This window comes from Octopus bimaculoides, chromosome 5 (genome assembly GCF_001194135.2).
Source record: "Octopus bimaculoides isolate UCB-OBI-ISO-001 chromosome 5, ASM119413v2, whole genome shotgun sequence".
Lineage (NCBI taxonomy): Eukaryota > Metazoa > Mollusca > Cephalopoda > Octopoda > Octopodidae > Octopus > Octopus bimaculoides.
In genome coordinates this window covers 26,572,352-26,584,649 of record NC_068985.1, presented here as the reverse complement: position 1 = coordinate 26,584,649, position 12,298 = coordinate 26,572,352, and the positions used below count along the sequence as shown (strand labels likewise).

The 12,298-nt window shown below is 33.8% G+C and overlaps 1 protein-coding gene across 1 annotated transcript in view; it reads right to left on the bottom strand.

Annotated features, from left to right (window-relative positions):
* The window catches only part of LOC106883505 (prolyl 3-hydroxylase 1), a 167,770-nt gene that overhangs the window by 29,563 nt on the left and 125,909 nt on the right, over positions 1 to 12,298 (bottom strand). The window contains exons 9-13 of the mRNA XM_052968028.1: positions 11,721 to 11,865; positions 10,706 to 10,769; positions 10,005 to 10,068; positions 8,470 to 8,820; positions 3,195 to 3,290 (exon numbers count right to left, since the gene is read on the bottom strand). Of these exons, the coding sequence (XP_052823988.1) occupies positions 3,195 to 3,290; positions 8,470 to 8,820; positions 10,005 to 10,068; positions 10,706 to 10,769; positions 11,721 to 11,865 (720 nt within the window). The remainder of the gene's footprint in view (positions 1 to 3,194; positions 3,291 to 8,469; positions 8,821 to 10,004; positions 10,069 to 10,705; positions 10,770 to 11,720; positions 11,866 to 12,298) is intronic.

The following is a 12,298-nucleotide window of genomic DNA, read 5'->3' as shown; positions in this document are numbered from 1 at the left end:
ATATATATACACATGCGTGTATATGTGTGTGAATACTGATTACAACATATTGTATCAGTAAAATATCTATTCATGACACAAATATACATAAATATCTAAGCAATAGACATTTGTTTTAAAGCCTCACACACAAGGTTTACTCGCCATATCAGAAGCGCAGCTTTTGCACATATACTGTAAGCACATTAAGCATTAAATATTGATGATATGCAACATATAATATAAAAAGAACGATTTGCCTTTTTGGAAAGAAACAAAAGCAGTTGTCAGTTAATTTGATAAGCTATAATCCATGTATATTGTAGCATAAAAAAAAGAAAAAGAACATTAATGTAAAATGTAAATAATAATAAAAATAGATTAATAAAAACAAAAGCATTTTTAAACTGGAGCTACATCATAAATTAGTAAAGAAACTCGATGGGACAATGGTATTTTTGCTGTAATGCTAAAAATATTAATTAAATATTTATGCATGAACAGTAAGTGAAAACATACTTTTTCTGGAAAATAAAATAAGATATAATAAAATAAAATAACATTTCATATATATATATATATATATATATATATATATGTTAATCCAGTTAATATTATTAAAAACATGAAATGTAGAGGGGATTGAATTACACACATTTTGTTTTGTCAAAAGGTGCGTGTAAACCCTCAGAAAGTTATTTTTGTATAAATGTTGGAATAAATGAAAATGAAAAATAAGCATAAAAGATAAGATTTTTTATACATATGTAACAATCTGTAGGTATATTTACATTTGCCAATAGGATTTATAAATGGAGTGAGTGGGTGTCTTACTCATTTGTATGTTAAATCTTTGTTCCATTTTCGCAAACCGCATAACACTGAACAAAGCTTTTAACACACACGTGAGCATTTTTTTGTTTTGGGATGCATTTGTGCATGTGTGCATGTGTTTAGGATGAACAAACAATAACACAGAAATCTAGATGTAAAAATCAGAATAAATGAGCTGTTTTCTTTGTATGCAGTCCAAATCTTGAAATCAAAACATATTCACACAAACAATCATTGCTATAGTTCTCTAATAGAAATAATACATGTACAGACACTATCTATATATACATATATATTACATAAACACACACCAAATATACATCACAAATGCTAATTTATCAATATCATCTATAAAGTAAGTAAAATAAAACGCACACACAGAGCTGCAAATGTTAACTGTTATAAATTATTGTGAGTAACAAGCATTTAGTGAGTCTGGAGCATAATTGAGTTAATTTACCAAAGCTACTAAAGGGTGAAAATTTGTTATATATATATATATATATAATTTTGTATATTAATCACCAGAAGCTGGAAGTGAACTGAAAATATCATTGGTTGAATGACCAATTGGTCAGTCAGATGATCAATTGATAGATATACAGAAATACATAGATCGATAGAGAGTGAAAAAGGAAAAAAAAAATCAATACAAATGAAACAGAAAATTAGAGAGAATCTTATTGATGTAGTCATATTGCTATGTTTCTTTTAGTTCTTTAAAGCTGTGAGAGTCTCTTCAATTTGTAAAGCAAAAATAAGAATATACAAATAATTTTGTTTGATATTCTCATAGTAAAGTCAGTTTCATGCAATAGCATATGTATATATATTATTGTCTTGGTTTTATATCCTTGTAAGCAAGACCAGATTATATAGTTACAACCATTGATGTTATTCTAAGCTATTTTGTTTTAGAGATTATATTTCCCATTACTATTCTCTTATAGTAATAAAAATATGTTTAAAATTAGTCTGCAGCAACCATCGATGGCAGATCAAATCACAAGCATCAAAGAAAAGTCAATTCCACATGAATCAACAATCCATATCCTGATGTATTTGTATCTTGTTGCTCCACAAGTGAATAAATAACAGTTTTAGTTATATTTTGAAGGTGAGATATTATTTCAGCCATAATACATGGTTGATCTGTCAGAATGAATAGCCATAAAACTGCCAAACCAAATCAATATTCAAAATCTTAAATTTTTTGTTTAATAAAATGACACTATATCTATTTAAAGTCAAAACCAAAAGAGTTTTTTCTATATAATAATAGCTACAAATTATACAACTGAATATCACATATGTAGGTAGAATCAGTGCATAAATATACCACATTTATTCGTATACAATATGCACCCACAAAGTTAATAATCTCCCACCTCATAATATAAAATTAATCTAAATCTATTGGATCTTCAACAATGTTAAGATAAATATGTTTTTAAATCTATTAAACTAAAATCAATCAGAAATCAGTTAACATATTCTATATAAGATGATAATGAATGTACATTATTATGAAACATTCCAGCACAACCATGCATCACAAAAATACAATACTCTAAATAAAAATATCACCCTACTCAAACACTTCTAGGAAAAAACATGGTGCATATCAAATAAAATGTTTGAAATAAGTAAACTAAATTTATATAGTACATAAAATATTTGAATGTTTTTTTTTAAACCTAAATACTTGTTTTTACATACTACAGGTAATGTTTATAGTTTTTAAGAAAAATGCATTTCAGTATATAAAAAAAGCTATGAATGATCATTCACTAAATATTTAGGAGAAGAATAGAAGAAGAAGCTGGGAAGTAAGGATTATGTAAAATACAAATATGCCATTATGCAGGGAAGAAATTAAATGAATACAATGAATTTTTTAAAAATGGTCAGCAAAAAAAAAAAAATCTGTAAAAATTTTCATAAAATGTTCTAACATATTTTCACTTGGTTTCCAACCAATACTTTAATTAAATAGCTGATTGCATTGACCAGGCAGAAGACAGATGTTTTACAGTTGCATGCTGAAAACAAAGTTCCTGTTGATGCAAAAATAGTTATTTTTCCAAGCACAGAGCTGACAGAAGCCAATCTTGGACCAGCTGACAAACATATATGAATAAGGGGATTGCTGTTCATTGTTTTATTGATTTTAAAACATTTTCAAGGTTAAGGAAGAAGCTGTCTGCAATGTTTCTCATTTTTCTGATCATTGCAACCATCTAATATAAAAGGAATTAAAGAAGCTGTGACTTTAGAACATTTTATAATCTACAAAAAAAAAAATTAATTCACATTTTTGAGTACATAGACATTAATTGAAAATAAAGCCATTCAGCTTTATGAAAGAACGTTGCTAATACCTCGATAGCACCTGGGATACTCAGGCCCACAAAATACTCATTAGCTGAATGGGGAGATGCTTCTCTGTCATAGCCATCCCCTAACGAGCCCCCTGCCTGTAAGAAATAAAAGCATCAGTTTTAAAAATATTACATTAGCAGACTGAAAACTGAAGTTAGTGTTGGAATTAGAGTTAAACAAATAGTTAAGATAATAAGAATGGTTTTAAATTTTAGCACAAGACGAGAAATTTTAGGGGTGAGGTGGGCGTTAGTTGAATACTTCTACTTATTTTATCAACTCAAAGGATAAAGTTAACCTCAACAGGATTTGAGCTAAAAATGTAAAGAGCCAGAAAAATGCTGCTAAGCATTTTGTCTGATAGGCTGAGGATTCTACAAGCGCTCACCACCTTAATGATGATAATATTAATAAGAATGATATTATTCTTACACTACAAAATCCCAATTTACAGAGGAAGAATGTAGTTGATTAAATCAACATATTTCTCACTATATGACAGGCACTTCTTTTTAATAAATTCTGAAGCAACTAATGCATGTGTGTATATATATATATATATATTTATATATATATATATATATGCAAAGGGTAAAAATCCTCTTCAGTCGTGAATGACCATGGCATTGCACCTAGAAAGTTATCCTCTGAAGCACAAGTCTGAGCAAGATTGTTTATGGAAGACCAGCAGTCACCCATGCATACTAGCCTCCCCTCTTCACACCACCAATGTTACCCAGGGGCAAAGGCAAAAGCCAATACAGCTGGATATCAGTGACATTGCAACTCATTTCTACAGCTGAGTGAACTGGAACAACATGAAATAAAGCGTTTTGCACAAAACACAACACACAGCCCACTCCGGGAATCAAACTCACGAAATATATGTATATATATATACATATATATAATGTATTAGAGGTTGTGTTGAAGCAAGAGGCTAGGTGTATATGTTGTGCATTAATAAATGCTCTTCTAGCTACATCAAAACAAGGTGTAAAGAATATATTCAGAGAGTATTAGTATGTGCAATAACCTTGTGTGTATATGTAATGAGGTAGGTCTTGTAAAGTAAACTAGAATATTAAATAAATCTATAAGAGTAGAGAAGAGCAAGAGATGTTGCGTTCGATATAGAAGCAGATTTATGAGTATAGCAGAAGTAAATAAGTGATACAAGTAATCAATGATAAAATGTTAAAACATGAATGATGTCAACAGAAGAATATAGCTAAAAATCTCTGTAATAATAAAGGTGTAATAATATTGATATTTACAACATAAATAGAATAAAAATAAAATAAAATGTAACAGATGGTTGTGACTTGTTTTGGACTAATGACCACATGGTCATAAGTTCATTCATTAGTCCAACCACTGTATTGTACCCTTGGACAAGGCATGATTATTTGCCTCTCTGTCCTGCAAGTTGACAATAAGTTCCACTCTTACTTCACAGTTGAGTGGTTAGTGGAAGAAAGAGCATCCAGCTGCAAAAACAATTGCTCCAAAAGTATAAGAATGTCAACACATGAGACAAGAAACTATCCAACCCATGTATTGAGTGTGAAAAACAGAAAACACAAAAGAAAAATCAGAAAATGGTAAAAATAAAATATCTTGATTTTAATGTAAGATGGCTCAAACAAGATTTGGTTGAGATAATTGACACTATTAATTCAAAGTTGCCCGAATGTGGCCCTAATGAAAGGAAGACCTAGAGGGAATGAACAGAATTTATTGTCATCCAAAGATCTAGTCATTATTGATCCTATAGCAATAGTAATAAGCAAACATATTTCAGTCAAAATTGATTAATAAGATGTTTTAATTAATTATAAAGTAAAGAGAACAATAACTACGTATAAATAACAATATTCAGTTCTGATTTTTGGTATACTGCAACAAATTCTTGGGAAAGAGGAACAATGAAATCTACCTCTAATATTTTTAATGGTATTTATTTTATCAACCCTGAAAAGTAAAAGGAGCATTTGATTCTGACAGGATTTAAATTCAAAATGTAAAGGGATATTAACGAAATATAAGGGATTTATTCCAGAACTTGACCATTTCTGCTACCAACTCCTCATAAAAGTATGCTAAGTAAACCGCTTTCAACCATTTGTGATTAGTGGGGTGTTCAAAAACTGGAAATTTCCTTTATAGTTGGAGGCTCTTGTGCAACTTTTCTCTCCTCACAAAGAGATAGATTGCTAAATACTAAAAGACTGTGACTTAAATATTCAGGTTAATCATTTATAGTTTTTGTGATTCCCTGATGTTAGAGTAATCACAAGTTAATATACCACCATTACTCTTTGTCATTATTGTATCAAACAAATATAACCAACTCCATTATATTCTTAGGACTAAATAACAATGAGAGAAGCAGAGTTGATTAAATCCCTTCCAGCATATCTTTTGTGCTAATTTTATCAACAATTGAGAGATAATAAGCAAAGTTGACAATGATGTGATTTTTAATGGGTGCCAAGACACAAAACTATATATATATATTCTTTTATTCTTTTACTTGTTTCAGTCATTTGACTGCAGCCATGCTGGAGCACCACCTTTAGTTGAACAAATCGACCCCAGGACTTATTCTTTGTAAGCCTAGTACTTATTCTAACGGTCTCTTTTGCCAAACTGCTAAGTTATGGGGGGCATAAACACACCAACATCAGTTGTCAAGCGATGGTGGGGGGGGGGACAAACACAGACGCACAAATAATGATGATGATGATATATATATATATATATATATATATATATATATATATATATATATATATATATATACATTCACCATGATAGATCGCTAGCCACTAAACCTTTTTCTATTTTCTCTCCCTGTTTATTTCTGTGTTCCTTTCTGTCGAAGAGCATAGGCTCGAATCATAAAAGACTTTCTCACTTCCCGAACGTTTAACTAATACATCTGTTTGTTGTTTATACACCCGTCTTCGTCTTTTGTTTTTTTGTAAATTCTCACTATTTATATATACATGACAGGCTTCTTTCAGTTTCTATCTATCCAATCACAAGGCTTTGGTCAACCTGAGGCTATAGTAGAAGACACTTGTGCAAGGTGCCACAAAGCGGTACTGAACCCAAAACCATGTAGTTGGGAAGCAAGCTTCTTACCACATAGCCACTCCTGCTAGGGTGTTAGAAACACCTACATTGCTAGAAATAAGAGCTAAAATACTCTAATGCTGTAGTCAAAGCACACAATTGTATACATATATACTGACAGGGACTATAATCACCAGGAAACACTGATCAAGAATTCCCTATACTGACCGTTCAGTTTCAGCAATTTCCATTGCCTCATCAGTAAGGACTTGCTTGACTTCAGCAGATTCCGGATTTAATTCTTTATCAGTATATATGTTTTCACCCTAAAAATCTATGGCTGGTTTAGCGAATTGCTAATGTGTATACAGAAAATTAATATAGACAGCTGTGTGCAATATTTTACCAGTGTGCAATGGTAAAACACAAAAAAAAACAACAACGCCAGGATGTGGTACATGTAAAGTATTAGCAGACGCTCAGGGAAGGAAAGAAAGATGGTTTAATGTTTCGAGCAGACGCTCTTCTTCAGAAACAGAGGAAAGTCCAATAGAAGGGAAGATGGAGGAAGAAAATCGCCAATGATTCATGTGGTTACATTTTGAAATGACCAGAAGGGAATGGGTGAAGAAAAAGCTCTTTCCAAGACAGGAGAGTGTAAGAGAAGGAGGTATGTGTGGGTATGTGCGTGCGTGCAAGTCTGTCTGTGTGTGTGTAATAGCACGTGTGTGTGCATATGTGTGTATATATGTTGTGTGTGTGTGTGGTTTTGGCTATTTATATGTGTATGTGTGAGTGAACTTTGTGTCTCTTAATGTTGGAGGGATTCAGCAGCATGGTGACAGGAGTGGTGGTTTTTTGTGTATTTGTGTGTCTCTTCACATGTGTGTAGAGGAATGGTCAGTAGAAAGGTGTTTGACTAGCAGTTTGAAGTATGTGTGTGTATGTCGGGGGGGGGGGTATGTGTGCGTTCCTGTGCGTCAGTGCATGCATGTGCATGTGTATATGCCCATGTATGTGTAACTGTTTGCGTATGAGTGTCTGTTGTATGTGTGGGAGGTATGTGTGCATGCGTGTGCATGTATGTGTGTGTGTACATGTGTGTGCATGTGTATATGTGTGTGCAGTTTGGGGATTGGTGTGGGGAAGGATAGAGGGCAGTGGTGTGATCAATTAGACAAGTGCAGGCAAGGGCGATTTGGACAAGGGTTGAGGGGTATACTCAATGCACAAACAGGCAGACAAGGTACTGGGACTAGGTCTTGAAATTCTGGTCCCAGCTGCACAAGCGTCGGAGGCGGAGGAACTGGGAGTAGGGGATGGCCCATTTGGTGTAGGAGGGATGAGAGGAGGAGAAGTTGAGGTAGAGGTGGGAATCTGTGGGTTTGAAGAAGGTGGAGGTGGTGACAAGTGGGAGGGAAGGTCAATGGTAAGAGAGATGTCTAGGAAGTTAACTGAGGTGTTAGAGATGGAAGAGGTAAATTGGAGAGAAGGGTGAAAGTTAGAGAGGAAAGAGATGAAGTGGCAGAATTGTTCATGAGAGAGGGAGGTGGTGCCTATACAGTCGTCTATGTAGTGACCGTAGGGAGAGGGAGAGAGAGAGAGAGAGAGAGAGAGAGAGAGAGAGAGAGAGCTTTTATATGCTTTAACTATTCAATGTTTTAAACATTAAATTTGTTTTCACCTACATAATTTATAATGACTCATTCACAAAATATCAAACATTTCCAATCTCATTCTAAGATCCAGTATTGGTTTTAGACTATGTTGTGGGGAGTAATAAAACTGAAATATGTCTCTGGTTGTCACTGCACTATTAAAGCTCATACACTCCCCACCGTTTTCTATATTTTATTTTAACAAAACTTTCAAGGTTATTTCCCCTGCCTTTTTATCAGCTAAAATTTAAAATAGCTAAACATTTTCTTCAGTAGGGTAATAATTTCAATTGATTAAATTTTAAAGTTTACTACATCAAGTATGCTAGTGTACACTCTCTTACAAGGCATTTAGTTTGAGGCCCTTCCATTATTGTTGACTCTCATTACATTATCATCAAATATCTATTATTGTTATCTATTATATCAAATATCCATTATTGTTGACTCTCAGTACATTATCATCAAATATCTATTCAGCAATTTCCATACAATGAAACAGGAATAATGAAAGACAAAAACTGAACAAACTTACATTAGCTAAATCAATGAGAGTTTCACATTCAGCTTGTGATGCCAAACCATCAGCAATAAATCTTTCTTTGCCCAGCATCTCTTTCTCAGTAGAGACCACTTCAACTCCTTGATTTAATAAATCATTTAATACTTGGTTTCGGTTTTCAGAAGTGTTCAACATAACCTGTTCGTCCATGTTCCTAAGAAGGATCAGAGCATCTAAATGGTCAATTTCATCTTGCATGGGGACATTTCCAAAAACATTCCACAAAACACATCTTTGCATTTCTGATTCGTTGAAAGGTTTCATACCGAGTGGATCTGTTGACCTGAAGAGGATCATTCTGCCACACTTTGGTCGAATAATTATCTATAACAGTGAAGAAAAAAATTAATTAAAACCAAATAGCTAGCAGAGTCAATTGAGTACTAGGTTAATCAACATCATGTCTATAACCACTCAGTGTATCCTAATCAGTCAATAATAGATAGTATGCAGGCACAATACATGAACAAATTGGGCACAATAATTGGAAAATGATTTGCGAACTTGCAGTGCTAAGTTAAACAGCATTCAGCTTAATGGAGAAGAATGCACTCAGCCAGATTGCATGACAAGGAAGGCTTCAGTGATGCTTGTGATTCAGTGGACCACAAGACTTACCACCATCATTGTCGTCATCATCATCATCGTTTGACGTCCGCTTTCCATGCTGGGTTGGATGATTTTACTGAGGACTGGCGCGAACCAGATGGCTGCACCAGGCTCCAATCTGATCTGGCAGAGTTTCTACAGCTGGATGCCCTTCCTAACGCCAACCACTCCGAGAGTGTAGTGGGTGCTTTTATGTGCCACCAGCATGAGGGCCAATCAGGCGGTACTGGCAACGGCCATGCTCAAAATGGTGTTTTTATGTGCCACCTGCAAAGGAGCCAGTCCAGGGGCACTGGCAATGACCTTGTTCGAATGTTTTTTCATGTGCCACCAGCACAAGTGCCAGTAAGGCAACGCTGGTAACGATCACGATGAAATGGTGCTATTTACATGCCACTGGCATGGAAGCCAGACCGCCGCTCTGTCAATGATCACGCGAGAACAGTGTTGTAAGCGCTCCACTGGCACAGGTGCCAGTGATCGAATTTGGTTCAATTACAAGAATGAATTATAATTAGTGACTGATTTTGACCATTGGTATGATGGATGGTTTGACCAAAAGCATCATTAGCTCTTTGACATAGCTCCACACTTTGGAAACCATAAGACCCTGGACAAGAATATAAGAGACAGTTTCACTTATATCTCAAACACATTTATCTTGCTGAATTACCATATCTGTAGAGTTCAACTCTGATTGATTTATAGTGTTCAGTGGCATCCCTTTCCATTCTGAGTTCAAATCCCACCTAGGTTCATTTTGCTTTTCCTCCATTTGATGATGATAAGTATCAGTCAATAAGTAAATCTGGAGCTGGGGCCCAATGCAAACAGTTATACTCAGGAAGTTTAATGATTAGAAAGAACGAAAAGAAATGAAAAGAAAATAACCACACTACCTCTTCAGGCTTGGCAAAATAACTTCCACCAGCTTTAGGAATGCTTGAAAGATGTGTTATACTCCTAGAAATAGAAAAAACAAATGGGAACATGCAATCTCAGAAGTGTCAATCACAGAAAAAAGCAAAAAAAAAAATCATAAAAACCTTACAAACAAAAATAAATAGAAATCTGTAGAAAATTTTCAAAAGTTTCTTCTTAGATACATAACTCGGTGTAAAATATATGTATATAGAGAATCCTTGGTCTTGGATCCAAAACCAGGACAATGGAAGAAGGGCTTCAAGATCACTTTGAAGGTATATACACCAGGATTTTTATCAGGGTTCACAGCATCTCATGGTATGAGCATAAGACCAAAGCAGAGACTCATGGAGATATCCTGCTCATTTCTATTTTTATTGCCCAACACTAGTTAGGTTTTTCCATTTTTGCCATTTAATTTAGAATATTGGGTTAAATAAACCCTTATTGTTTGGTTAACATTCTAGAGATGAGCATCTCTAGGATTCTTAAATGGAAGGTTTGACTCATGTGTTGGCAGCTCATTTACCTTACAAAGAAGCTCCTATGTTGAAACACAGCTTGTGATACATTACATAATTATGCTTTGAAAATGATGCCGTTACTGAATGCCAAACAGAAAACTATCAAAAATTATAAACAACATCTAGGATAAAAGTCAAATATGATTACTAACTGAAAACTCCCTTCTGGAACAAATTCTGAAAGACATTTACCAGATTCAGTGAAGAAACAATTCCCTGAAAATAAAAATGAGAGTTCAATATTAAACAAATTAAGTTTGGATAAATTTCAATGGGTTGCCTTAGTATGGGGAATTATGCAACATCTTGTATAACATCTAGAGAGCATTTTATAACAAAAGTTTATTCATTAACCCTTTAGCATTTGGAGGTACTCTGTTGGTTACAACAACAAGAGTTTCAGTTGATCTGATCAACAGGACAGCCTGCTCATGAAATTAACTTGCAAGTGGTTGAGCACTCAATAAGTACACATACCTTAAAGTAGTTCTCATGGAGATTCAGTGTGACACAGAATGTGGCATGGTTGACCTTTTGAATTATAGGCACAGCTCATTTTGCCAGCTGTGTGGACTGGAGCAATGTGAAATAAAGTGTCTTGTCCAAGGACACAGCATGTGTGCCACTGCCAGGAATCAAATTCACAACCTTACAATTATAAACCAAATATCCCTAACCACTAAGTCAGGCACCTTCACAGCTCTTCAGCATTTAAACTAGCTATATGCTACACAAATATTCTACCTTGTTTTTTATGTTCAAACTGGCCAGATTAGGCTTCTCACAATACCCTACAATGTCATTCTGAAAAATAAGCAAGCACATCAATGAAATCTCAAAGCTATGAGATAATGATTATTCCAAAACAATATGAATAAATAAGTGTTACATTTCACAGAATAATTTGGATGCTAAAGGTTTAAAAATAACATGTAAAATATATTTCGAAATTATATAAACAAAGGTTTAGGAAAGGACTAACTCCTCTCACAAAGATACATATCAACTTTTATTTAATATCTTTTACAAAAAGAGAAAGAAAAAAATGCCAAAATATCCAGAGATCATTCATTGTCCTCAGTAAAAATAATAAATTTGAAAATACAAATGTTTACTTAATGATATTATGAAAATAACATTAACAACAATAATATAATCTATCCTTACCATTCCATTTATCTTTGCAAATAACCTTTGTGGAATAATGGAAAATATTGTGATTTAAATATTTCTGGATGAATTGTTTTGCAATACCACTTATCCGAAGCAACAAGCGTAATCCAACATTGTAGTCGTCAGAAACATTCATTTTCTGTCAAAAGATAAAGTTTTTTAAGAATTATAAAATGAAAAAATAAAAATATTGTATAAAACTCTAGGCTAAGGATTATTTAGTTATATAACTACAACTACCACATCATCATCATCATCTTCTAAAATCCGCTTCCCATGTTGGCAAGGGTTGAACAGTTTAATGAAATTCCAATGTCAGCTTCAGCTTGGTTTCTACAGCTGGGTGCCCTTCTTAATACCACCCACTTTACAGTGTGTATTGGATGTTTCTTTTCATGCCACCAACACTAGTGAAGTTTGCCAAGAGCCCCTATCAGATACCCATGGGAGCAGTATAGCTGATTCATTTGCTCCCTACTTCCATGTATATATCATCATCATCAGCATCGTTTAACGTCCACTTTGAATGTTGGGGTTGAATATATATATATATATATATATATATATATATA